At 42.7% G+C, this 27,980-nt stretch overlaps 1 protein-coding gene across 1 annotated transcript in view; it reads right to left on the bottom strand.

Annotated features, from left to right (window-relative positions):
• Positions 1-27,980, bottom strand: part of LOC146031378 (uncharacterized) — a 58,373-nt gene that overhangs the window by 18,256 nt on the left and 12,137 nt on the right. Inside the window, exons 5-9 of the mRNA XM_083158443.1 lie at positions 25,256-25,423; positions 22,308-22,409; positions 20,016-20,126; positions 7,265-7,443; positions 801-958 (exon numbers count right to left, since the gene is read on the bottom strand). Coding sequence (XP_083014569.1) covers positions 801-958; positions 7,265-7,443; positions 20,016-20,126; positions 22,308-22,409; positions 25,256-25,423 — 718 coding nt within the window. The remainder of the gene's footprint in view (positions 1-800; positions 959-7,264; positions 7,444-20,015; positions 20,127-22,307; positions 22,410-25,255; positions 25,424-27,980) is intronic.

Genomic DNA, 27,980 nt, shown 5'->3' with positions numbered 1-27,980 from the left:
CCCTACCCCGGCGTGCGGCCTGCGCAGTGTGACAGTAAGAGGTCACACTGCGCAGGCCACACCGGCCACCGATTTTCCTGCGCCGGCCGCCCCTTCTTCAGCACCCGCCCACCAGTTCTCCTGCCCCTGCCCACCTCTTCTCCTGCTGCTGAGGAGGTGCACCTCCGAACCCTCTGATGTTTGCTCCACTCCCGGCCACCCACCCCCCAGCCAATGTAAGTAAATATGTAGGTCGGACAGTGTGGGGGTGGGTACGGGGACACGCCTGCTAACTAGGGATGCCAATCCCAGGATCCTGGGAATACCGTGATTGAGCATTTTTCAATCCCAGATCCCAGGATTGAAAAAATTCCCCGGGATTACTCCCGTTGAATGCAGGAGGGTGGCAAAGCATTGTTTAAAGAACCCTAATATGAAGTACTAGATCATAAATCAAAATTGTTTCCCTCTATTAGAAAATATTTTTTTGCAGCGGATTACTAATGCTAACATCTAGGGTGAGATTTAATGGGATGAGAGATTCAGAAAGTGAGATATTTAGTAAGAAATCTCCAGTTTTTTTAAAGCGGCAATCATTTACACTGCAATACCAGTTTGATTTTGCAGTGTAAATGATTGCTGATTTAAAAAAACTGGAGATTTCTCACCAAATCTCTTACTTTCTGCATCTCTCATCCCATTAAATCTCACCCCTAGTATCTGTGCTGATTTTTATATTTAAGGTTCTATGTCCATATTTTCATGGAGTTGTCCATATCTGAACAATCATGTCACATTAGACTCCCAATATATTAACCTACCTTTTCATCTCCTGATTAGATGTTGCACAAAAGTAGTATATGCGACTCCCAGATTGTGGGACACATTTAAAAACAAATGGTTTCCCCAGGGTGGTATCAACACCAATTTCAGAGCCTTCTAACTTTGTAACTTCAAGAGGCTGACACTTTCCTTCATCCTGTGCAGAGGAGACATGGAGAGCGGAGTTAAATCTAAGCCTTTTTGGTGGATTGTTTAGAACTAGGAACACGTAAAGCATAATTTCCACGGACAGAATGCTGTGTGAGGAACACATTCAGTTATATATACAGTAGATAAATCAAACCTTACAGATACAGTGACGTATCAATTACAGACTGTGCTATATAATTGAAATTGACTGGTATACTAATCGGCTAGTGCAGAGGTTCCCAAACGCAACCCAAAAGGCACCCCAACCGTTCAGGATTTAAGTATATCCATGGTTAAATAAAATTGAATGAGGTAATAATTAAGTCACCTGTGGCTAAGCATGGAAATACTTAATACCTGGACCGTTGGGGTGCCTTAAGGACTGCGTTTGGGAACCTCAGGGCTGGTGGGTTGCACAGGAGTATACTGCAGAGTAGGCACTAAAAGATTAAGAACACTTTACAAGACCCCCCCCCTCCCCCCTATAATTACATCCAGCCCATATAACCCCTTCTAACCGGGATACAGTCATTAGATCTACACCAACTAGGTCGACAATCATTGGGTCGACACCACTAGGTCGACAGGCAGCAAGGTCGACATGGGTCTAGGTCGACATGGGTCTAGGTCGACATGACATTGTGTCGACACAAGCATTAGGTCGACATGGGCTAGGCCGACAGTCAAAAGGTCGACATGGGGTTTTTCACAGTTTTTTTGACCCGACATGTGCCGACAGGCGGTATTTCATGCCCTACCATCCACTAGGACGTGGTGGGAGAATAAAATAGTGTGCTGAGCGTAGCGAGGCACCGTGCCCGAAGCATCGCAAGCACTTTTGTAAATAACATTTTGTGTTTTAGTTTGCTATAGATTTTTAAATGATACATGTGTGTGTGTGCGTGTGTGCGTGTGTGTGCGCGTGTGTGTTGGTACCTAAAGGAAGCAGATGAAACAAGAATGATCTGACCATTTACTTCTGCTGTTATAGATTAGGATTCCTCTCAGTAATGGTAGTTGCTTGATCATAGAGGCATGTGACATGTATACAAGCAGAGGTTTAAACATAAGCCTATTGCTGGACTAAGCTGTTTACATAAAATGCTCAGGCTTACACCCTAGAAGTTGGAGTCAGAAGCAGGACAAAGCAGTGTATATTTTGTTTTGTTCTGTCAACTTCTTTTTCTTTGCTTGTTTTACAGAAATAATTACATTTTAACTGATGATTATGCATCTCATCATAGAGATCTGATCTATAAACAAATCATCCTTTATTGTAACATTTATGGCAAATTTCTAATTTCTAGAAGCGAAAATGAAAGCCACTCATATGAAGCCTGTCTAATTGGAACTCTCTTGCTAGATGCACACGTCACTGACACACTAATGCTGCTTTCAGACCGCAAAACTGGCTTTGACCAGGTATTTTAAAACGTTTCTAAAAACGGGTCTGCCAGCTAATACCCCTTTCACACCGCGGGTGACATTCTATGGAGTGAGATTTTTTTTTTTGCGATTTTTTTCGCAAAAACGGCCAAAATCGCATGTTTTTCCATTTTCGCATATTTAATGAGCTGCGAAAATGTGAAAAAAGTGCGATTTTGGCCAACAAATTGGACATTCTGGAAATGCGATGGCTGTTTCTCGCAGCACATCGCATCCAGATGTTTTCACATTGAAAAGTATACAAATCGCATATTTAATGGTATGCGATTTGTATAAATGTGTCTAAAATTCGCCCAAAAATCAGACCAGGTTCTGATGGACGAATTAGCCAGAACCCTGCACAGATCATTGAGATCTGTGCATGGTTCTGGTGGAAAAAAAGGGTTAAACAGTTTAAAAATTAAAAAAACTGCGCGGGGTCCCCCACCAGAGCATAACCAGCCCCGGGCTCATTGAGCCGGAGCTGGTGACATAAAATCACGGTCCCCGACAAATAGGGGTCCCCTTGATTTAATGAAACCAGCACCAGGCTCAAGGTCCGGCGCTGGTTCCCAAAATACGGGGGACAAAATGACTAGGGGTCCCCCGCATTTCAAGAACCAGCACCAGACCCAACCAGCCAGCAGGGTAATGCCACAGCCGGGGGACACTTATTATATAAGGTCCCGCGGCCAAAGCATTATCCCCCTGGCTGGTCAGCATGGGCAGGGGTCCTGGGGAAGTGGAGATCCCCCCAAAGAAGGGGTCCCCCCCTCCAGGACTTACAGTACCAGCCCATGCTGAAAGTCCGGGGCTGTCCCCGATGCCCCTGGGCGGTGGGCATCGGGCTGATGAAAAGTGTAAAAAAAAAAAGAATAAAAACTATTGTCTCATACTTTAGAACTATAAGTCCCAGCAAGCCTACCCTGCATGCTGGGACTTGGAGAACCACAAGTCCCAGCATGCGGGGCATTAAAGAGCCTGCTGGCACTTGTAGTTCCACAGTACAAGAAATAGTTAAATAAAACACACACTGACACCCAGAAAAATAAACGTTTAATACATCCACAGCCCACACATACAGGGTCGGATTTCTCACTAGGCCCGTGAGGCACGGGCCTAGGGGCGGCACCTGTTGTGGGCGGCAGGGGCCATGTCTCCTCCTCCGATAACAGTTTGACATAAAGCAGGGACACTGCTGCTTAATACTACGGAGCCTGCACGCACGGGCAGTGGAACGCGGTGGAGGAGGAGTAAGGCTGCCGCTGGAGGAACACGCTGCTTGCACAAAGGGGAGGAGGACTGCTAGACTGCTGTCTATTTGATAGCTCTGCCCAGGAAAGGGTTTGCTACCTGCTGCTCACAAATCAGCACCCGGGGTTTGGCAGAGGATGGAGGACAGCAGGTAGTCTGTGTTCGGGCAGCAAGGAATGTCTGCGCTGGGCGGTGCTTTCAGAATACACAGTGCCAGGAGCCTCCTCCTCCTCAGCCTGATGCCCCGCTCTGACCCGCCATCCTTTCCCGCCCAGAGCCCGCTCCTGCCGGCACTATCATTACTGCTGCTGCTGTTGGGGTGGCAGGTGCTGAGCTGGCCCCTGGTCACCCTCCGCAGGCGTAGGAAAAAGGGCAGCCTGCCCCCAGTCTACCCCAACAACTGGTACCATGTGCTGGACTCCCGGCCGCTGCTACATGGGACCGTGCACAACATGACCATCTGCGGTGAGTACTAGGTGTGGGGGGGGGGGGGGGGGGGCGGGTGGTGGTAGAGGGGAAGCTGGGGAGACGGCTGCAGGACATGGTAGGGTGGTTGGGGAAGTAGTAGTACAGGTGCCTAGGGTCCAGTGGTAGCGGATGACAGAGCACTAACCCACTATAATTAGCTCCACTATAAGTCCCAGGAATAAAATAAAATGGGGTGGGGGACACAAAAATGTTGTGCCTAGGGGCGGCCTGACCCCTAAATCCGCCCCTGCACACATACTGATACTTACCTACCTTGAGCCCTTGGGTCGGTCCCTGGATCCGGGGTCCGGGCTCCAGGGCTGAAGAGTCCAGTTCCGGGGCCTTGGTTCTGGTTCCGGGGCTGGTCCGGGGTCCGCGGGGGACCCCGCGCAGTTGTTTTTTTTTTTTTAAATTGCGATTTCCTGCAAATGTGCGATTTTCAGACTTGAAAATCGCACATTTTCAGTACTAAAGAAATCGCATCAAATCGCACCTAGTCGCACTATTTGGGCTGTTTTTCGCATCTCATTAAATATGTGAAAAACGGCCCAATCTTGCGATTTTCAAAAGTGCGATTAGGTCAGGGTTGCCGACTTTAATTTTCCCCTCTCCGGGAGAAGCCCGGAGAGGAGAGTTCCAGCAGCCGATCAGGGGGCGGGGCTTAAGGGTACCGTCACTAAGCCCCACCCCCATGATGGGAAACTGCCGAATTCACGGATCTCCGTGGAGGGGCGGGGCTAAAATGACGCGATTGTGTCATTTTAGCACCGCCCCCTCCTCTGAGACCCAAGGATTGCGCGATCCCCCTGAATCCGGGAGGGTTGCCCACCCTTCCGGAGGGCCATTCCGGGAGAGTCGGCAACCCTGGATTAGGTGCGGTAAAAATCATGCGGTTTTTACCGCTACACATAGAATGTCACCCCGCATGTCTTTAAACGGTATTTCAGTGCAGTTTTTGTCCTTAAACGGTATTTCAATGCAGTTTTTGTTCCTTCACAACACTGAACCCGTTTTAACCCATAGAAAACAGTGGATGAAAAAAAAACGGGTATGAAACCTGCTTTATTACCGTTTAGAAATACCAGTTCAATAGAACCGGTAAATTCACTCTGCACCTTTCAGACTGCACAAATTACTGTTTTACAACGGTAAAAAAACGGCAAAATAGCGGGTAAAAAGGGGGGTCGGAAAGGGGCTACACACAGACATATATACTGTATAATAGCAATACGGATCGGCACTCCTCTGTCCAAACATCAACTGCTCTGGTGCCCTCCATCAATGTATGGCAGATAGTCGTTTACATCCATTCATGTTGGCGTGTTTTCAGTTGCCCAGGTAATGCTGCACGATCGTAGATTTGGGTTTTTATGGCAACTGGATAATGTCATCATCGGGGTCAGACTGGAAGTGAAAATAACTAGATCTGGGTATCTGCCACCCGCTCCATGCAGCAACGTGATTACTTGTATTATAAGGTAATCTTTTTGTTTCTACACCTTGACAAAAGGGTGTGTGGGCCCCAAAATGTTGGAGTAATTGGGTCTTTCTCAATACATTTTTTTGATTGATCAGACTGAGTGCTGCCTATCGTCATGACTTTTTATAAATATGAAAGCAAGCGTTACTTTATCCCTAAAGCTGAAATAGTGGTTTCTCTGTCCAGAGTGGAATGCTGGCGCCGCTCAACTTCAAAAGAGGCTTGCTCGAGCCTCAAAGGGTGAAAGGTATGCAAAAGAAACAGAAGGAGCGCACCAAATAGGTAAAAGTATCAAAATTACTAAAAACCAAGTAAGCAGCTCACATACATGTTAGTAAATGGCTTTCGGCATATCACAATATAACTCGTGTCCACATCAGCAGTTTGTGGAGGGGAAACAGCACAGATGAACGGTGTCAGCGAGCTTCTCAGCGGTACACAGACCACAGCTGCTGGATCCACGAGGATGACGGACGGAAACGTGTATGGAGATCAGCAAGTCGGGAGGCCACACCCCAACGCGTTTCGTCACGGAGGACTTCGTCAGGAGGCGTGTTTGATGGTGAGTATGGTATGGTATATATATAATAAACAGAACCCCTTTAGTTGCCCTGAAAATTGAACTTAGTGGTCACTGTTAACACTTGATCCCTTACTAGTAGGACCTCTTATCCTTACACTGCCTCAATAATGTTAAATAGCGCCCCAGTTCACGTTATTTTATGATACATTCAGTCTTTCCATATACAGATATAAACACAAATAAAAAAATATTAAAATATATAGAATACAATTTGCATTTCACAGTCATAGGAGTGGCTTTCTTGATTCTTTAAATGGAAACCGTATACCCAACGCATTTCGTCTCACTGCGAGACTTCATCAGGGGTAAAGTTTTTAAGTATCTCTTAATTTCTCTATTGATTCTCTATTAGTCAAACTGTGGTCACACCTTCAGACAACATTCAAAATATACTTCCTGTCCTCGTTGAAGGATCTCATTATTATGCTTAGTACAAATTTGTTCTCAAAATGGGCGTGCAAACCATGTGCACTGCAGGTGGGGCAGATGTAACATGTGCAGAGAGAGTTAAATTTGGGTGGGGTGTGTTGAAACTGAAATCTAAATTGCAGCCAGCATTTACCCTGCACATAAGCAAAATAACTCCCCCAAATCTAACTCTCTCTGTACATGTTACATCTGCCCCACCTGCAGTGAACATGGTTTTGCCCATTTTGAGAACACATTTGTACTGCGATCAGATCTGAATAATGGCCAATGTTCATATGTTCATTATAATCTACCCATCATAACAATATATTTAGAACATACCAGTGGCGTAAGTTTGTCCCAGTTCCCCGGAGGCAAGATGAATATTGGTGCCCCCCCCCCCACACACACACAATGTTAATCAAAATATATATAGTCTGTTATGAAATATATATTATATACTGTATATATACAGAGAGAGAGAGAGAGAGAGAGAACACATATTTCAGAAGTCAGCCACAGAAGCAATTTTGATGGCTTTCAATTAATGGTTTTAAACTGGCAGTGGTGGAGAGGTGCCCCCTTGAGAGCAGGAGCCCGCCGGCAGATGACTCCATTGCCTCCCAGAGTTCTGCCTCTGGAACATACATATCCTTACTTTCTAGTAGTATGGAATTGGGTATTTACTACTTTACCTTTTTCTGCTTGTAATAGTGTAGACTCCCATCATGTTTGAGAACAAACCACCTCTTCCTCCATCCTTTCAGAAATCCCGAATGGGTGCGCTTATGTAGGTAGCCGCGGCACGTTGGTCGGGGGGTATTGGGAAATCGGCTAATGTCTGATCCAATTACCAGAGTCAAAACATCTGGACCTAAAGTATAATTATTAGCATGCACATATGTTATATTTCATATAATAAAGCCTACATTGTGACAAACCTATAATAAATGTGCATAAATACATTCATTACAAAGAGCCTATTGCCTAGAAATTACTAAGATTACTGTAAAAGCACCTATATACAGTAACAGATATATCATGACATACGGTTTTACAGCCTTGCCTTTTATCAAGCTACACCTGTTACATTGCTTTATACCAGGCATGTCCAACGTTGGCCCTCCAGATGTTATGAAACTACACATCCCAGCATGCTTTGCCACAGTTTTGCTATTAGAGAATGCTAAAACTATTGCAAAGCATGCTGGGATGTGTAGTTTCAAAACATCTGGAGGGCCAACGTTGGACATGCCTGCTTTATACCAAATAGTTTCTTAAAAATATTACATAAAGGGCCACATTCAAATACATGCCTTGTGTTAAATTACTCAATTTTTCTGCACTTTCACCACACAATATACCTATGGTAACTAACCCATATATTCTGTGTTAAATTCCAGAATCCGTGGGTTGTCCCATGCGTTAAGCCTGAGAGGGTACATTTACTTTGCGGCATCTGAATGAATTGCTCCTCCGGTGTAGGTACACCCTCTGTGGATTAACATGTGGCATTGCAGTGTCTAATTGAATTGCTAAGGGAAGAGCAGTTAGTTGCTGGAAGACCACTTGGCTAATTAAATCTGTCCCTATATTGTATGTTCATATTTTTTCCCTTGCAATTATGACCATTTGCCCTGTGTTTTAGGCTGGCAAAATGACAAGGAAAGGCTAATAATGGTGTATCTGAAGATGTGTCCCATCTAATTTCTTTGATTTATTTTTGCAAATATCACACTGAGAATTTCATTAAACTCAAACTTTAAATAACATATTCCAAAAAGTGCAACGTCAGGGACAGGTGCATTAAACTAATAGAGTCTAGCATTTAATTTCCCTGTTCATTGTTACATCATTTATATGTACAGCATTATATATTGTTTTCATGGCAAAAATAGTGGAAGAAAATAACACACATGTTCTAGTTTGAATGTCACAAGCAAAGTGGGCGTACAGTGGGCGTACAGTAACATAGGGCAAGAATTCAGTCTATTTTTATGCTGATCTATAAAATGTTATAGAAACTAATAAAATCAGTTCCACTGCAAAAAAACCCCCCATTAAATTAGTAGTCAAGCTTATAATTCTTTATTTGTTTGTAGTAATCTTATTGTGTTTAAAAATAGTATGTAATAATAAGATTATGTAACGAAGCTGTATTTATAATTGTTTAACCCTAGTAAAAATGTATGTTTCATTTTTTTCTTAGACAATGTCGCAGAATACATGAAGTAGATCATCTTTCGGTACATTTATGCAAATTTGCTCATTTATGTGGGAACCTGTTTGTGCTTATCATTTATTATTGGCACTCAAAGGTTTATACTTAATTAATAAAACTGTAATGTGCACAATTTTGGGCACTACTCTGGCAGCTTTATTAGTACTTATCTGTTTTAGTTGTTGATAGACCTCAAGAGGCCTATTCATCATACTAATAAGGTCCGGGTGGCCCCCCCGAATAAACCGCATTTGTATCCAACCTCTGCTACCCACAGGTGTCATGCATGTGTGACTTCTGGTGGAAGGATCCATATAGAGGTGGATGGATATTCTCACACTCGCAGCCTAATTGAGAGTCAGGAGACTTTCTGGTGTGGACCACCAACGTTTCATGGGCATGCGTCCAAAAGCGGTGAGCGTGCACATAGAAACTCTGGGCGGGCCCATCAGAACGCAGGCATTCCGCTGCCTACTTGGTACGGGCGCAAGACGTCGGTGACCACTCGATTTTGCTAAAATACAAGCAGATACCTAGTGATTCCTGGGTCATGCGGTGGCTGTGAGCACCGGGCAAAGGAGGAGAAATCCTTTGATGGTAAGTAACCATCAAAGGATTCTCCTCTGTGTGGGTGCTTGTGAACGGATATTTACTCATACACATCTGTTTGCAGCCCTGCACATGGGCTCGGACGGCGGGGGCATGCATTCTACGGGGCAGCGTTAACCTGCTCACCGGGCTCCAAACACAGGCAGCCCAGCGAGCATGTCTGAATTGGGACGTGCAGTCAGGGGAGGCAGGGGAGGCAGTGCTTCCCCTGTCAATTTGTTTTAAAATAATACAAAGAATATACCTATGACACATATTCTGTGTCATAAGTATTTTCTTTATATTATTTTACTGGTTTAAATGTATTAACCTAGTTTGGGAGGCATCGATAAGCGTGCCTCCCAAACAGAACGGCAAGGGGACGAAGCGGGGGGCGGGGCTTAGGGCGTGGCTAAGCTGTTGGCTAAAAAGCCCATTAAAAATAACACTAAAAGCGGCACTTCTAGAAGTGCCTAATTGACAGGGGCTGCTGTGATTGGACAGCAGATCCAGCTGCTGGCCAATCACAGCAGCCCCTGTCATGTAAGCTTCCGAAAGTGCCACGTTTGCTCCCTTCTCCCCTGCTCCCCATGCTGTGACCTGTGCTGGCTCCCGGTTCCCTGCCTGTGTGGCTGCTGCTCCCCTCTCCCCTGCCCAGTGAGTATCATTTTGTTTTCAGGGGGGGGGGGGAGGAGAGTCAAACGGGCGGGGATGGAGGTGGCAGCAGAGGACGGCTGCGAGGTGCGCCGGTGTCAGGTGCGTGGGGGGGGGGTGTTACAGCGGGCGGGGACGGAGGTTTGCGGCAGGGGATGGATGCTGCCTGCTGCTGGAGGAGGGGGGCAGCGGGTGTCGGCGGCAGCCAGGGGGGGGGGTTTGCGGTGCGGTGGTGGCTGTGACAGTGCCTCTCCGTTCACAGCCACCACCGCACGTCACTGGAATTGAGCCTTGAGTCTTATCTGGGTCCTTCCCTGAATAAACCTGCTCACTAGTAGGGTTGGACCATTTTCACTGACAGAGATCCAGGGTCCACTTGCTATAACCCCAGATTAACTGGTTAATCTCTCTCTCAGAAAGACCAAAAAAATCTAAAGTACACTACTGTATATGGTAGAGTTTTCTGAAGAAAACTTTTTCTACCAACTCATCACAATAATTATATTAAAATAATAACAAAAAAGTTTCTAAAATGTTGCAATTTTTTTACAGTTAAAAATATAACTTAATGTCATTTAAAAAAATAAAAAATGATGGAAAGAGGTTCAGCAAGCCTGCCATCAATCACAGGATAGAAATATGATGGCTTTGGAAAGACTTGCATGGCCATGTAAGTATTATAAGACATTTTTGGGAAAGAGGTGTTACAGAGCAGTAATGTGTAGTAAGAATTATTCCTCATAAAATGTAAAGTATATGAGGAGATGTTTAGCTTTTTACCCTGTATGGTTATGCCAACTTCATGTCCTTAGAAAACTTATTAAAACATACAATTTTACAGTTATGGATCAATCCATCAACCCCAATTAGATTGACAGTAAACAGGTCAACCCCATATGGACCTGGAGAAGGTTGAACAGGTTAAAAGATTGACAGGGTCATTAGGTCGACAGATAAAGGTTAGGCACTGGAAAAGGACAACAGGTACAAAAGGACACACAAGAAAAAAAGTAAAATGCTTGACGCAAAAAAAAAAAACATTTGAAAGCTTTTTTTTATGTCATTTCTGAATGACCTAATACCATGTAGTCTTATTGCTAATGTCCCTTGGTGTGCTGGGGAAAATCTGTTATGTGGTAGACGTATTGAATTAGAATTGACCTATTATCTGTAAACACCAGCAGTGCTCTCCGTGTACACACAAGACATGTGCACGGCTAACACAGTACACTGTACATATTTTGGGGTCATTTACTACAACCAATTAACAGCCATACAGCTCCAATAACATATAATTGTACAGGAATAGTTGGGCTGTTTGAGATCCATATTATACTCTGGGGCAGATGTATTAAGCTTTAACAAGAGATAAGTCCAAGTGTGAAAAAGAGAGATAAACGTCCAGCCAATCACCTGCTAACTGCCATGTCACAGCCTGTGTTTGAAAAAAGTCAGTAAGGAGCTGATTGGCTGGATATTTATCTCTCCTTATCACCCTTGCATTTATCTCTTGTTAAGGCTTAATACATCTGCCCCACTATCCCATATTATTATAAACTGAATTTGCAGGTGGCAGTGACTGTAGATTAATAAACACACAAAAAAAAAAACCCTAGATCTTATCATCACAAAGGTTTAGCCTAAAATCTTTCTTCCAACAAATATGAACTCATTCATTTTTTTACTTTTATGAAAAATCACTAAATTTGCAGATTTTTCCTCACACTCAGGAGCTGGAAGGAAAAATCACTTAACCTGGGAGCTATGTCCAGGAGCCACAGCCACGCTGTAAATGCCGTGGATAAATGAATCTGCCTCCTGGAGAACCACAGGTTAGAGCTTTTAGACATTTATTAAAATATAAGTTTATACAGATAGTATCACCCCTGAGGCTGGTTATATTAACATTCTGACCATTAAAACAATTGAAATTGGAAGGGAGGAGGGGAAAAACCTCATGTCAATATTCTCTCAAAATCTCCCTCCTCCAAGTGTGGACACAGGAGAGACACTGGCTCACTCTCTGTTTCTTTCCTAATGTGGCTGCAAAGCTGAGGGCTAATCTTATAAGCCTAATACTCAGCTTACAGTGAATGATCATGTCTTTCATAGAAGCAGAATATTAAAAGCATTGCAATTCATTCACAATAACACAGCATATTAATTCACTACTTCACTAGGTTACATTACTGCTCGGTTACTAGATGATTCAAAGGAGCATTACCATGGATATTGGTTAAGCCTGACATTTGTGGCCTACAAAATGGCTACCTACGGTGTGAAGGCAGCAAGTGCCCTTTTATGATTTATGGAATAGTGGTGTCGGGCCTGGGTACTGTAGTGGGTATGACTTATTTGTACAAGCATTATGCCCACTATACATGTAAAAAATGAGTGTACCCCTCAGCAAGGGCAGATCTAGGTGTGTGTGTGTGTGTGTGTGTGTGTTAGGGGGGCATGACCAGTGCCATTGCTTTCACACTTCCCCCAGGCAGATGGGACTGCTGTGCACCAGTGGCAGCAGCCTCAGTGGATTCACCTCAGCCAAGCATACAACAGTCACTGCTGCCACTGACAGGAAAATGGGGAAGGCATCAGACCATGGCCCTCTCCAGGCCCATCCAACCAATTAGGGCCTAGTTAAGTTTTCTCCACCTCCTCTCTCTGCAACACTGTTGACTGCAGTCCATCAGATGAATACGCAATTTATTAAACATCACCTGAAAGCACGCCCTACTGAAGCTGATCCAAGGAATCAGATGAATGGATATGTTTAATAATTCAGCCATTTTCATGCTCTGAACCATTATTGTTTATGTCCATTTACAAAATGCTAATATGTTTCCCATTGAAACTAATGCCACAAAGCAAACGCTTTGATGTCCATACACATATCCTGCATCTGGCCAGTTGCAGCCATCTGGTAAACCACACGCTCACCGGAACTTTGGCACATTCATGTAAAGCTGATCACATAAAATGAACAAACTGCATAAACAGGGTAATTCAGACCTTATTACAGAGCCGCAAATTTCTCTGTGGCCAGCGTTCAGGTGGACACCGCCCCGCCAGAGTGAAATTCCGCCCTGCGAATTAATGGGGTATATTCAATGCAGCGGGTGAGGTTTTTTTTTGTGGCAATGATGGCTTGTTTTCGGTGAAAACAAGAGGGCGGTGAGGATTCCACTGAATGGCATGGTTTGCTGCTAATGCAGCGAGCCCACTGGATACAGCCACGAGCCTCGCCGCTTTGACAGCCACTTTTTTTGAAACCGCGAGGTGGAAATGGGAGTGCAGGGGGGGTGGTTTGAATACTGTGTACGGACTATGACGGTGAGCAATAGGCACTGCTTGCCTTCATAGCTCGTCTGTTTGGCACTGAATATTCCCCGTGGTGTTCGCTGAGTGAACAGATGTGTACGGCTTCAAATCTATTTGCAGTGGTGTGAATATGTTCAAAACCATTTGTAAGCCGCTCATCGTAGAATGATTTTTACACTGGGCGCCAGTCGTCACAGGCACAGAAGCCAGAGACTTATGCAGTGGCTGCAATGAAAACTGGCATATCACACACCAACCCTTGAAATGCTTAGGCACACCTCTGCTAGCCATGACACTCCCATAGTTTTTTCTGTCACGCCTATTGTTTATTTTGGCACTCCAATGAAACGGGTAGTTACAACCACCAGATGCACACTTCCTGTTAATCAGCTTGCATATAGCCAGCGATAAAAAGTAGTAGGCTTTCATTGCAGGATAGTCTCGCGCGTGTGTACTAGGGCCATACACATGCGCTGTCTATCAATATTCATCCTCTGTGTGATCTGAATTACCCCCAATGTCTCGTTCCTAGATGACCCCGTTACATTTGTGAAATAAATGTAACTCATAAATATATATTTATAATTATATATTTATTTTAATTAAAAGGAACAAAGGGAAGCACAGTGTATATTGCTATATGCAACTACACTAAATATCTACAGCATATACTCACTGATCACTGTGTTTTGCTGTGGTACATTAGATAAACTAAGCTACAGTGTAGATCAGGGGAATGTCACTGTATAACGCAGTGTTTTTCAACCACTGTGCTGTGGCACACCAGTGTGCCTTGAGCTGCTCTCAAGTGTGCCCCCATATCTAGAGATGCCCAAACCAGTTTACAGCCACCACCAGTCCAACTGTTATTTACTGGTCTTTTCATTCATGTAAAGGGCCAATGTATTTTTGTTACCTGTGGGGACCAGTGTGATTGCTTGTTTTTTATATGGGGACCAATAGGTTTGTTTTTCCCTGTGGGGATCTCATGGTGTGCCTTGGCAATTGTAAAAAATTTTTTAGTGTGCCGCAAGGTAAAAAAGGTTGAAAATCACTGGTATAGAGGATGCAAACTAGCTAGGCTTCAGCTGCCAACACTTGGAGGATAGGATTTTGGAAGGCAAGAATATAAACCAAGGAAATTCTCCAGTCTTACCATGATTAATGTCGAAAGTAAAGAATTGTTGTATATTTCCTATTTTTGGGCCATACATTGGGGAAACACGTTTTGTAAGCACAGCCAACACACTTCTGTAGCTGCAACCTTTCTCTGATGGAAAAAATTAATGTATTATTAACATGACTAGCCTACCGATATTAACATTCTGCGTTCTGCTGTCAAAATTAAAGGGGTATTCCACCTTCAGATTTGATTAAGCTATTTTAATCTGTGTTATTCATTTTATTAATTATTACTATTATTATTATTATTGTTTTTGTAGTATATAATATTTGTTTTATTATCAAGACTAATTATATAAGTATAGGATTGAAGGCACTAGCGAAAGTAAGCAATGTATTTAATTATTAGAGGTCACATTAGGCCGGAAATGTACAGGCCATTACATTAATGTTACATGAAGACAGACAACCCCTTTAATCCAGATATGGGTCATGGGATCGACACTATGAAGGTCGACATACATTAGGACCTAGAACTTAATGTTGACAGGGCTTAGGACGATACATATAATAGGTCTACAGGGTCGGAAGGCCGACACAAGCATTAGGTCGGCAGTCGGCAGTCGAAATGTCGATATGAGTTTTTTGCGTAAGTCGTCGTGGACACTATATCAGTGTACCGGGTGCGCTCGACATGCTTTGGGCACGGTGCCTTGCTGCGCTCGGTGCACTATTATATTCTCTCTCCACACGCTAGTGCAGGGCTGGGCAACACCGGCCCTCCAGATGTTGATGAACTACACATCCCAGCATGCCTTGCATCAGTTTCAGCATGGCCACATAGCAAAACTAATGCAAAGCATCCTGGGATGTGTAGTTCACTAACATCTGAAGGGCCGGTGTCGCCCAGCCCTGCGCTAGTGGATGGAAGGGTATGAAATACATCTGTTTTGGAAAAAAATATGAAAAACTCCGACCCTGTCATGTCGGCCTATTTTGTGTGACAACATAAGCTCTGTCGACCTTTAGTAGTTGACCTAATATATGTAAAATATACCTCATTGTGTCAACCTAGCGACCATATCCCTTTATTGCAGTTTAACAATATACTGTACTGTATTTCTGACAATGAAATATATATATACTGTACTGTACATATAAAAAATGGAACACATGGCAGTGACTAGTGTACTGTATATGTAAATCCCAAAGGAGCTGTTTAGCTCTACATATTTGGTGTGTGATCTGCCCTCCAAATGTGTTATTCTCAATAAATGCATATCAATTATCTGTCCTTAAGCTAATTAATTGGTAAGTTAATTAAGTAAGTAAATAACTCAATCAATATTGTAGATTGTCTGGCTAGGTGTACAGATATTATTCATTCAATTTTAATATTGCCATTGTAATATGCTGTCATTTTGTTCCAGTTATGCTAAATGACTGTTTGTGGTCTAACCCTATCTCATATAATAGGAATTATTTTGATGTTATACTTTGGGGGGGTATTCAATCCCGGGTTACGGGGTGCATTCAATCCTGGATCAACAGTCGTGACTCACGAGTGTTGTTCCGTCCCGACAGCCGTGACCCTGACCTGTTTTGCTCAACCACATTGAATCCCACCTGGTGATCGGCAAAAAGGGGGCGTTCCGCGTAAACGGCAACGTATTCTCAAGATTCGTCCGTGATCGCGACAATTCACGGCCGTTATCAACAAAACAGGCCTGACAGCTTTTAAAGTTGTTCTGTTGATCTGCCTCTTCGATGCTGGACAGCATTGAATAGGCACCCGCGCCGCTATTTTCTCCATTGTAAATAGCAGCAGGGATTGAATAACCCCCTTTGACTACTATTGCATTTTAATATTGATAGTAATACTTAATGATCTGTATATACGTAGATACTTTATAAAAACCTGTCTAAAATAGTTTATGCACTTTTTGCTGATTTTTGCTCACAGTATTAAGATGGTCATACAGCAGAATGACCTGCATATGACCTGATCGTATGCAGGTCTTAAGATGGATGGAACGAGCGATCGTATCTTCATACGACCACAAGCAAAGCAAGCAAGTACATGCAGCACGAGTTAATTGAGGATCGACCTCTTGACCCGCGGGACCTTGCATCGTACCGATATACCTATCGATGTGCATATAATGTGCACACCGTCACCATCGATCACACGACCTGTTGCAAATGTGCATTCAGGCCTGATATCGTTCTGATATATAGGCACCTTTAGAGGGCTTTGAGAAGAATCATGCTAATGCACCCATTGGCAGAACCAATATAAAGTCTTCCTCCGGGCACGCAAACACAATTGAATCTCACCATCTTTATCACATAACAAGGAACACTATGCAATTGTACCACATAAAAGATTTGAGGAAATCTATAAGGGCAGCTTTAATTACAGCGGAAACCTTTGGAACAGCACCATGGGTAAACTCACAGTAAGCTGATTTTGTTGACAGCCTAGTTTGTATTAGCAGAACCTGTCTCCTATAGCAGCTCCTGTGTAATAAAATCTTTGTACTGTACACTACACTTTACTATATTTACTAAAGTGCAGATTTACAGAAGTAGGCATGTTGCCCATGGCAACCATTTGGATTGTAGCTAGTATCCTCTGGAACTGGGGTAGCCAACCCTTGTCCTCGAGTGCTAACAACAGTGCATGTTTTGCAGGTCTCCTCACAGAATCACAAGTGAGCTAATTAGCTCCATCTGTGGATCTTTTAAAATGTATCAGTGATTAATGAGTGCAGCAGCTAGGTTGTCTGTAAAATGTGAACTGTTGGTAGCTCTCGAGGGCTAGGGTTGGCTACCACTGCTCTAGAAGGTTCTAGATGAATTCTAAATATAATCTGATGCTACGGGCATCAATTCGTGTAAACACTTTAGCACATATACCCCTTAGTATTTTTAATATACAATAAATATTAAAATGACATATTAGATTTGAGCAGGATTAGGCCCAGCCTAATTATTTATTAGAAACACAATGTAAGGTTCCCATTGGTTTGGGAATCAGCAGAATCATTCTGCAGACAGATTTGGATGAACCCTACGGCAGGGATTTCAGCATTGACCACATTTTTTAGTCAAACTTCAGCCACATAACAAAGGCTGCTACATATTTTTTTCCTCCATTACATGACCCAGGATTCTGCTACAAAATGGATAATTACATGATGGACCACAGAGCTTTCTCATACCTCCCAACATGACCCATTCCAGTAGGGACAAAATGCTCTGCTCCTTGACTTCCTTGCCAGTGGCAGTTGCAGAGCGACACTTGTCAGTGAGTCCTGGACTGTGGTGTTTGGGGTGGCAGTTGGTGGGGTTCCCCTATCTGAATTTTGGACAGTGCTGCAGCCCTGCAACTCTGCAACTGCCACTAGCATGGAAGTCCAGAAACAGAGCATCTTGTCCCTCCTGAAATGGGTCATGCTGGGAGGTATGATTTCTTATGGTGCCCAACAGTACAATAATTCAGAAAGCAGCCGCTTCCTTGCCATGATGGTAGTTCCGCAAGCAGTGTTGGACTGCGGTGTGAAGGACGCACCTGGGGAATGCACCCAGAAGAGGTGTGACCATCCTCCACAGGGGCTTGGCTAACCACTAAAGAGTGCATGGTATGGCCTAGAAAATACATTATACTGCACAGGGCAGTAGTGTAACATATGCATAATATATCATTCAAGTGCACAGTCTGGAACCTGATCCTTATTGGAGGCGGTAGGCCCTTGTGCAATGGGCTAGTCCACCCCTGTCTGCAAGTAGTACTGCACAAATTCTATAACACTGAATAGATGGGGGCAGCGTACAGTATAGCCAAAAATGTTTCCTCCAGTCAGTAACTGAGTTGTTCAAACAAGGAAAGATTTGCCTCCCAACATTTTAATCTTCTTGATCGGGACGCTTCAGTGGTGGAGCTGCACGCATGCCAAAAAAAGGAGGAATTGCCTCTTCAACAAGAGCTGCGGCCTCACAGGGATGCCACAGCCGCAAACCACACCTGTTATCATCACTATTGGGGCATAGCCAGCGCTGCGTAAGCTGCTGGCCATGCCCCCAGTTCCTCTGTGTCACTGTAGATGCTGCATGTCTATTTCCCATTGCTCTGCTGAGAAGAGTGGCGGCACGTAGGTGAGACTCCCAACTGCCCCTACCGTGGGACACTACCGGCCCCGGGTGGGACGCGAGCCAGTCACTAAAAACATGAAAATCGCAACAGTTGAAAGGTATGTGACAGTTAATTTAGTCAATAGCTCATATTACCTATGGGTCTTCTAAACTGACTATAATACAGTATTAACACCTTCCTGAGTTCTCTGTACCTTCCTAATCCTGGTTTATAAAAGTCACTAACTAAGAGTCCTGTTTATTTCCTAGTTTCTCTATATATAATGTAATTCCCCTTCCCTTCCACTGTTTGTGTGAACTGATTCCACCTCCATTTGCTTCCTGTGGCCCTCTCAGTGCACATGGTAATTAGCAATTAGCAGTGAAAATGTCAGTGATAGGAACTTGCTTGGCAGCTGCTTTTCAGGGGGGTGCGGATCAAAGAATCAACAGTGTCATAGGATGACCCCAGAAGGTTGACAGGCACAAGGTCAACATGAAAAAGGGTCGACATGGAAAAGGTTGACATTGACAAAAGCTCAACACAAGCCAAAGGAAAAAGGTAGACAAATAAATAGGTTTACATAAGTTTTTTGTGTGTCAATGTTGAGGTCTGTCAACATGGACCCCCAAATAGTTTAGTGCGTACCCTCACTCTTTGCGCTCAGCACACTGTACTGTTCCCAACTGTGGTCCACGTGGATCGTAAAGCATGAAAAAATGGCTCAAAAGAAAAAAATCTGGAAAATACCATGCTGACTTCTTAACGTGTCGACCATTGGCACATTGACCTTTTGCTTGCATCGACCACTTTAACCTTTTTCTTGCATTAATGTCGACGTAGTACATGCTGACATTTTGTCAATGTCGACATAGTGCATGTCGACCATATGGTGTCGACCTAGACACTGTCAAGCTAACATCCGGATACCTTCTCAGTGCAGCTGATAACTGGAACAATGCTGAACTGATAACTGGAACAATGCTGAACTGCTCCGGTACTTTTGCACCCAACACCGTATCTTGTGGGGATCCGGATACCTAATTATCAGAGACAATCAGCAGCTGATAATGATCAGACCCTTTGAAATAATGATAAAAACACGTATAGACAATAAAGCTGTAATGATTGTGTAACCTCTGTGCCTTATAAAAAAATCGTAGAAATACCAAATATCCGTATATACATTGTACTATGTGTATTTTGCTCACTTTAAATCTAAATGTACATTTTGCTGTAGGAAAAATAACAAAACAAAGAAATATATACAGTATATTGTCTTTTACTTAAATCCCAAACTAATCTTTAAGTCTGTAATATTAAGTTCACGATATGTCTATGGGATGCAATAAAAGGAGTTATTAAATGCCCCAAGGTGGCAATCGGAATAACTGTGCATGCTTACCTTGCCTTGCCAAACACGCAGCTTCAGAATGGGGAATACTAGTGACATCAGTTCCATTCACAGCCATTACTATATCTCCCACCTGAAGTCCTGCTTCTTCCGCTGCACCGTCTGTTAGATTGTACATTAATGACAAAAAAAGGGCCACGTGATATAAGAAAAACCAGAACAAAAACAACATCCCTACAACATGTAAATACAGCAATGTGTTATGTAGATGATTGCCTGTAGATCAAATGATAAGGCTTCATGACCCTGTTCTGAGGCATATTACGAAGTGCATTCATGAACAGTAGTTCTTTCTTACAGTAGTAGATGTACACCGGTACAATAAGGTTCTGCTCTAACCCTTAAACTTGTGCTAGTGCATGCCTTTTATATATCGTTTGTTGTCAGTGCGCTCTCCCCCCCCACCCAACGCCCCCCCCCAGGAGCTGTCAGTGTGCACCCATCTCCCCCCCTCCCTCAACTCACCCCCCCTCCCATAACTTACCTCTAGACTTGGTCCTCACTCAGCAGGTCCCAAAGCACGTGCATCTTCAATGCAGGACGCCGGCGGCCAATCAAAATGCAGCACCGGCTGGGGAGCAAACCAGAGCACATGTACTGGCAGCCGCTCTGATTGGCCCATGGTACACACACTCTGATTGGCTCAAAAGCCAGTGCAGCATTTTAATTGGCTGCCGGCATCCTGCATTGAAGAAGCCTGTGCTTCGGGACCAGCTGAGTGAGGACCAATTGCAGAGCAGGAAGCTTACAGCAGAGGGTTGCTGTGGCCAAAATTAGGCCACCAGGGGCCGGGGCCCGAGACAGCTGTACCCACAGCACCCCCCTGTCGCTGGCCCTGGCTGTGTGTATGGCCAACCACCTGACTGATCGCTAAGTTGGCTACAGTAGCCATTGAATATGACATCACAGGTGGGTGGGCATATTCAAATTAATCTGCTGCCATACATATTGGGCAGCATAATGGTAAGTGGGCATGCATGAGATCTTTTGCACTCTATACAGTATATCGATCAGCGCGATTGGCTGGGTAGCCAATCTTTCAGCTTAGTGTGTACCCAGCCTTAAAATTGATGAGTTTGTTTAGGATAAATACACTAACGGATCATTTTTCTACATTCTTAAATTATATTCCACATATATTTCAAAACATATATATGAACTGTATGGCTTCTAAAAAGCACTGGAAAGGAATTTTCTATGATAAAAAGTGCACAATTATTTCTAGTTGTAAGCTACCTGTGTTTTGCAGTGAAGTACCAAGTCTTGTATTATTTGTGGGGTTGGGGGCAGGTGATTACCAGTCACTATGTATAATGTTAGAGGGTGACATACTGGTAGCTGATCTGTCCCATCTCTATATTATGCAATGTAAATGATCGGTACTGGCTGTGGGGTACAGAATGAGTTGGCAGTGGAGACCAGGAGCTGAATATCGTCTCATAGATAGTGCAGCCAGGGTAAAGTATGTGTGTATAAGTGGGGGAGGATACCCTCAGTCCAAAGAATGACGCTCCAACATTCTACTCATTTATTTAAAAAATGTCCCATAGCCTCTTACTAGTGTCAGGCAGTGTTAACTTTTGTCACTATTATCAATGGCGAAAGAGGTGGTGTTAAGTTGTACACATGGTGCAATTCTGGCTCACGGCTAATTTTGACTATTCAACTCCGTGCAGTGTTGACTAACTTACTGAGAGCTTTAGACTTCAGCCGGACAGATGCGTGTCTAAGCAGCTGCCTGGGCACTGGAACATTGCATTGGTGTGGTAGATTTGGGTCAGTTGCTGTGGTGAATGAGGCTGGTGTGGGACTACATTTATTGATGAATAGGCTATGCTAGTTCTGAGTGGGACAGCAAAGTCACTGCATGCAAATGAGACAAATTGTATATATTCATAAGTATTATACAGTACGTATAGGTGCCAGTACATTAAATATAGCTGTGTCCACTCATATTTTTATAGTAGAGCATCATTTTTGCTTTTACAATTTGAGTATTATTTATGTTTAATCCCCATAGAGCTCTGCCATGTCCCTGACTTTGATTGCATTTTCTAAGATACCTAGAACCCTTCCCTAATCTGGATTTAGTTTCATCCTTTAATTCCTGAATACGGTATATTGAGTTCTTAGGAGAACTCAGCACTTGCCAGATCTCTGTTCCTGCATGCTGACAGAAGAACATTTTGAAATATAGAATCATAGTTAAATGCAAAAATGTTTCTAATTACATCAGAAACTGATCACAAAGTGGTGTATGCTGACGATACATAATGTGCTTACTTGTATCAACTTCCGTAACCAGAATAGGCTTTGAAAATTGAATCCGGAATCCCCAGGGGTAGTCTCCTGTACCTTTTGCAATTCTCACAGTACGTTCACGAACTATTCAAAAAAATAATACATATTCAGAGTTAATTTCATCTGCTGCTACAATGGAGAACAGAAGCCAACTTGAAGTGTATTTTTCTGATTTAAACAAGTCAAATGTTTCTGGATTTTAATTGTATATGAATACCACACAAATATTGTCATTCTACATTTTTTGAATTGAGAAAATTATGCAATATAAAGAATATTAGGACAAGGAAGTTACTCATTTCATTGTTAGCTTATTTGATTTTAATTAAGAGTTACAGCATTAGGATTTTTTAAATATCCTATTTGAAGAGAACCCCTGATTTTAATCATTGTAGAGTTCCCATCATTCACAGGGGGTACAGTCTCAAACATATATACTGGAAAGGCAAGGAAAAAAAGGGAGTCTGTTTATGGCATAGGTCATTTTTTATTTTAAAATATAACCCATGCAAAATAACATTTTATAGGTAATTTTTTATTTTAAAATATAACCCATGCAAAATAACATTTTATAGGTAATTTTTTATTTTAAAATATAACCCATGCAAAATAACATTTTATAGGTAATTTTTTTATTTTAAAATATAACCCATGTAAAATAACATTTTATCACATCAGTGAAATATGTTAAAAACAAAGAATGCGCATAAGAAAAAAAAGGCATATTTTAAAATAGAGGCTGTGTGTCCATGCCGCTGTGTGTCACTACAATGGCTTGGACACACAAAATACGGTAGGCATTGGCATATTCCTATTCAGTTGCATTAATATTTGGGTACGTATTCATATTTTTGTAATTTACTAATGTGAAATAACGTTAGCATTGTTTATTTTACAACAACAACCTGTCATATTAGTATCTTTACAAAAATACAAATGAATATGCCATAGAAAGAATACGCCTTGATTTTTACATTCATACAATGTCATTTTGAAATTTACTATCAAGTCGTATTTCAAAATACGAACGTATACTAGGCGTATACTAGTACAAGTTGTAAAAAAATACTCCAAAATAATACGACTCCATATGACATCAAAATCCAAATCTCAAAAATACGGCACCTTTGTAAATTATGCTTCAGAATACGAATGTGTAAATGAAATACTCCATGGATAACAGTCTTATTTAGTCGTATACAAAATACGAATACGACATAGTCATATTCTCGTAAACATTTTGCCCACAGCCTTTTATTTAAAAATACACCGTTTTCTTTCTTATGCACATTCTTTATTTTTTATACATTTCGTATATGTAATACTGTATACAATTTTCTAACAAAAGTCATGATTGGTGGGTCTGTATGCGCCTGTTGGCAATCCAGAACTACTCCATCTACTATGTTGCTTAGGTAACAGCTGAGCAATCAGTGCAGTGCGATGAAATGATTGTCATGATTGTCATACAGCTAATACCATTAGAGATGGGGTTAGCTCTGCACAAATTGTGTGACTGTCTCCCTGCTCCACACAAAGCGGTGAGAGCCCTGTCTCAGATGCTGGTGACAGCTGCAGATATACAGTACTGTGTGTTACTAAAGCATGTGTTCTTATTCTGATTAACTCCTGACACTGTAAATCTGCCTGCTGACTGCACTGACCTCTGCCTGAATATTGACCTGGCCGGTGAGCTGCTACTAGCACATATAAGGTCTTGGGATTACTAGCAATTATCAGTTAACGTTTGCACTCTATAGGAAAGTGGGCTGCTGAAGGTTATTGCAACATGTGTTCAGTTATAGATAGCTCATTCTAATTTCCCAATTTAACCATACCCAGAGGCGTAGCGAGGGCGTAGCCAGCGGAGCACAAGCTCCGGGCGCCGGAAGATAGAAGGGCGCCAGCTCACCCGCTCCCCCGCTCCTTGCTGTGTCTGGGCGACAGAGGGGGGTGCCGACCGAACGCTGCATCTGTCAGCACAGACAGGGGGTGCACGGACGCACACTGCCCCTGATGGCTCAGGCGTTGGGGGGGGGGGGGGAGGAGGTGAGCGGCTCCCCGACTGGCTGGCTGGCTAAGTAAGGTGTACTCCCTTCCTGCTGCACACTACTGCTCCTACCCTGTTATATAGTAGTATTTCATGGGCATTGCGGTGTGTTATATAGTATGTCATGGGCATTACGGTGTGTTATATAGTGTGTCATGGTCATTGCGGTGTGTTATATAGTATGTCATGGGCATTGCGGTGTGTTATATAGTATGCGATGGGCATTATGGTGTCTTATATAGTATGCGACGGGCATTATGGAACATTGAAACAAAATTTCCAATAAGATGGCACAACCCAGATTTTGGATCCAAGGGGGCCAATTACCCGCGACCACCGATCATTGAATACTGCCCGTTTTCTCTTGCAGTCTCTCCTACCACAATCCTATCAGCACCAAAAGGTGTCCAGTTTACGTAGCAAAAGGTTTTTCACTTTTTGTTTGAGCTGACGTGCCGACAGGCGGTATTTCATGCCCTACCATCCACTAGGGTGTGGTGGGAGAATAAAATAGTGTGCCCGAAGCATGGCGAGCACAGCGAGCCATGTGAGAATAGGCGGTTGTACGTTTCAGTGTCCATGTTGACTTTGTCGAAATTCGGGGAAAATAAAAAGTGAAAAACCCCATGTCAACATTTTTTCTGTCGACCTTCCCCATGTCGACCTAATGCTTGTGTCAACCTAATGACCTGTCGACCTAACCCGTGTCGATCTTCAGTGATGTCAACCTTCCTGCATGTCGACCTTCAGTCATGTCGACCTAGTGATGTCAACCTTTTTGCTGTCTAACCAATAATCCATACCCCCTAATATGGTAATACATTAAGGATTTTATGGGAATTGGTTAAATAATAGTGTATTGTACATTGCAGGTACTTACTTGCTACTGATCTAGGCCTTTTACTGAGACATCTTGGACTGTTGTCCGGGCTGCAGTCATCTCCTCTAAATATCCACGATGCGGAGTGAAAGCTCTCTGTATATAATCCTTTATCCTTATTGTCAGTACGTGATACTAAATCCACTGAACGAGTTTCTTCTGAGTTCCCTGGAAAACATGTAGCTAAACCTCAGGGATTGCATAAAATTTGAGATTAGCGTGTCAGATTTGCTCAGTCCTTATCGCCAAAATGAGCGCAACTTCAGATTTCTCCAATTATCTATCGGCTGTCAAATATTTTGGATAAATATGGATCCCAAAATTCCTGGGATTGAAAAAATGGCCGGGATTGGCTTCCCTACCCCATGCTTTAAGAGTGCCCTTAACATAGATCTCTCCTCAGAGCCTTCAGAGCTCTGAGGAGTGCCATCCTGTGCCATGTCCTGTGTCAGGTGCCATCCTGTGCCATGTTTTATTTACGTCAGGGTTCTGGAAATGCAGACTGCCTGTGGAGACCAGTCAGTATGCAGTGCACTGTGACAGGAGCATAGGGGGTTATTTTGGTTCACTCTTTCTGACAAATTCCTTCTTAGATGGACAAAACCATGTGCACTGCAGGTGGGGCAGATGTTACATGCGCAAAGAGCGTTAGATTTGGTGGGGTTTTACTTCAAAGTGAGATCTATATTGCAGTGTAGAAATAAAACCGACAGTATTTACCCTGTACAGAAACAAAATAACCCACCCAAATCTAGTTCTCTCTGCACAAGTTACATCTGCCCCCCCCCCCCCCCCTGCAGTGCACATGGCTTTGTCCATCTAGGAATTAATTTTTCAGAAAGAGTGAACCAAAATAACCCCCATAATGTTACAGTGCAGCAGCCGGTTCCTGTCACTAAGCAGTCACCACTTTGATGCCTGGGAGGGGCAAGCACCTTCCACACTCCCAAGTGACCCCACTGACCTCTTGGCGTCACTACAGGATATCCCATTTATTTTGGCACTTAAACTGGAAGCTATGGGTTGGTATATGGCCCTGCGAAATTGACTTGTATAACTGTATGGTTGAGTGCATTGAACCTGGAACTTTACCAGCCTTGTAAATACCACAGCTAATTGAATCTGCCCCAGTGTCTGCATTCTATTTACGTGTAGTAATATCAAAATTAATAGTTTAAAAAAAAAATGCAAATGCTGTTTTATTATGAAGAGTGAGTAAATATTTAGTCATGGACTAACCGTTATATGCAAATGCAGTAGCAACAGAAACAGCAGCAAGGTACAGTATATAAATGCAAAACATAAGAGGCAAATAATAAAGTAATATACTGATCTATCCATATGTACTTTATGACAAGGCTGGAATAATGAAATATGAAATATCAGTTTTCCAAACCCACCAATTTACAAAGAACCATGACCTCTAATTTAATGTTTCAATCCATTAAACTACCTAGAACAAAAACATGAATATTGCACTTGTGGCCATTCTGGAATGTGCAAATTTCCAATGACAATAATAATAACAACAACAGATTTATGCCTATGATTTGTGTAGTGTAGTTACACATTGTACATGGGGAGTAATTTACCTCAACTCCATGGATATTCAATTGTCCCCATACACGGCAGTTATCAGGGCTTTTTTTTCCACATGGCTGAGGCAGGTGAAAAAAATCCCTGATAATCAGCCCTATTAGCTCCGGATCCCAGATCTTTTGTGTTTTTGCAAGAAAATGGGTATAATTTTGTGCATAATAAGGGTATAATTATATAGCAAATCATAATACCACTAGAGATGTGTGGGCCTGGATTTACTCAGGTTCATTTCACCAAATTAGCACAAGTTCAAATTTATCCAAATTGATTTTATTGGCTATCCAAATTGGGTGAGAGTCGATAGCCAATAATAATTTAACATTTTAGCAATCCGAATAAAACCAATAAATCTGAACCGGTACATGTTTAGATAATATTTTTTGATCCAAAAAATTTCCGTTGATAATTTAATAAGCCCCTATTTGCTTTCCCACTGTGCTTACTTCCTCTGAACATAGCTCTATCTGGCTGTGAGTCATCAACAGCTTTTGGTAACTGCACAAGCCACAGATAAATAGATGGTTACATAAGCTGCAAAGTCATATGAAAAAGCTTAGACAGTAGTTATAATAAGTGTTACATATACTCCTGTGAAGCTGTAAATTAGTTTATGGCTAAATGAGAGGTTCCTGCAATTCATTGAACTGGTTCCATAAAAACATGCTTTACAGTATGGTCTTCAGTTTCCTTCCTGTTACTTTGACAAATGCCTTTGTGCTATATATAACACCACATGGCAAGGCCAGTTTCAGGAAACAAAGGCCTTTATTCAGATCTGATCGAAGTACACATTTGTTCTCAAAATGGGCAAAACCATGTGCACTGCAGGTGGGGCAGATGTAACATGAGCATAGAGAGTTCAATTTAGGTGGGGTGTGTTGAAACTGAAATCTAAATTGCAGTGTAAAAATAATGCAGCCAGTATTTACCCTGCACAGAAACAAAATAGCTCACACAAATCTAACTCTCTCTGCACATGTTACATCTGCCCCACCTGCAGTGCACATGGTTTTGCCCATTTTGAGAACCAATTTGTACTATGATCAGATCAGAATAAGGGCCAATATTGCCTGAGCATAATGTGTAATCATACCACAAGTAACAAATTATTTCCAATTATGTATAC

The sequence above is a fragment of the Crinia signifera genome, chromosome 1 (assembly GCF_055691185.1).
Source record: "Crinia signifera chromosome 1, ASM5569118v1, whole genome shotgun sequence".
In the NCBI taxonomy this organism is placed as follows: Eukaryota; Metazoa; Chordata; class Amphibia; order Anura; family Myobatrachidae; genus Crinia; species Crinia signifera.
This window is presented reverse-complemented; position numbering and strand designations above follow the sequence as displayed.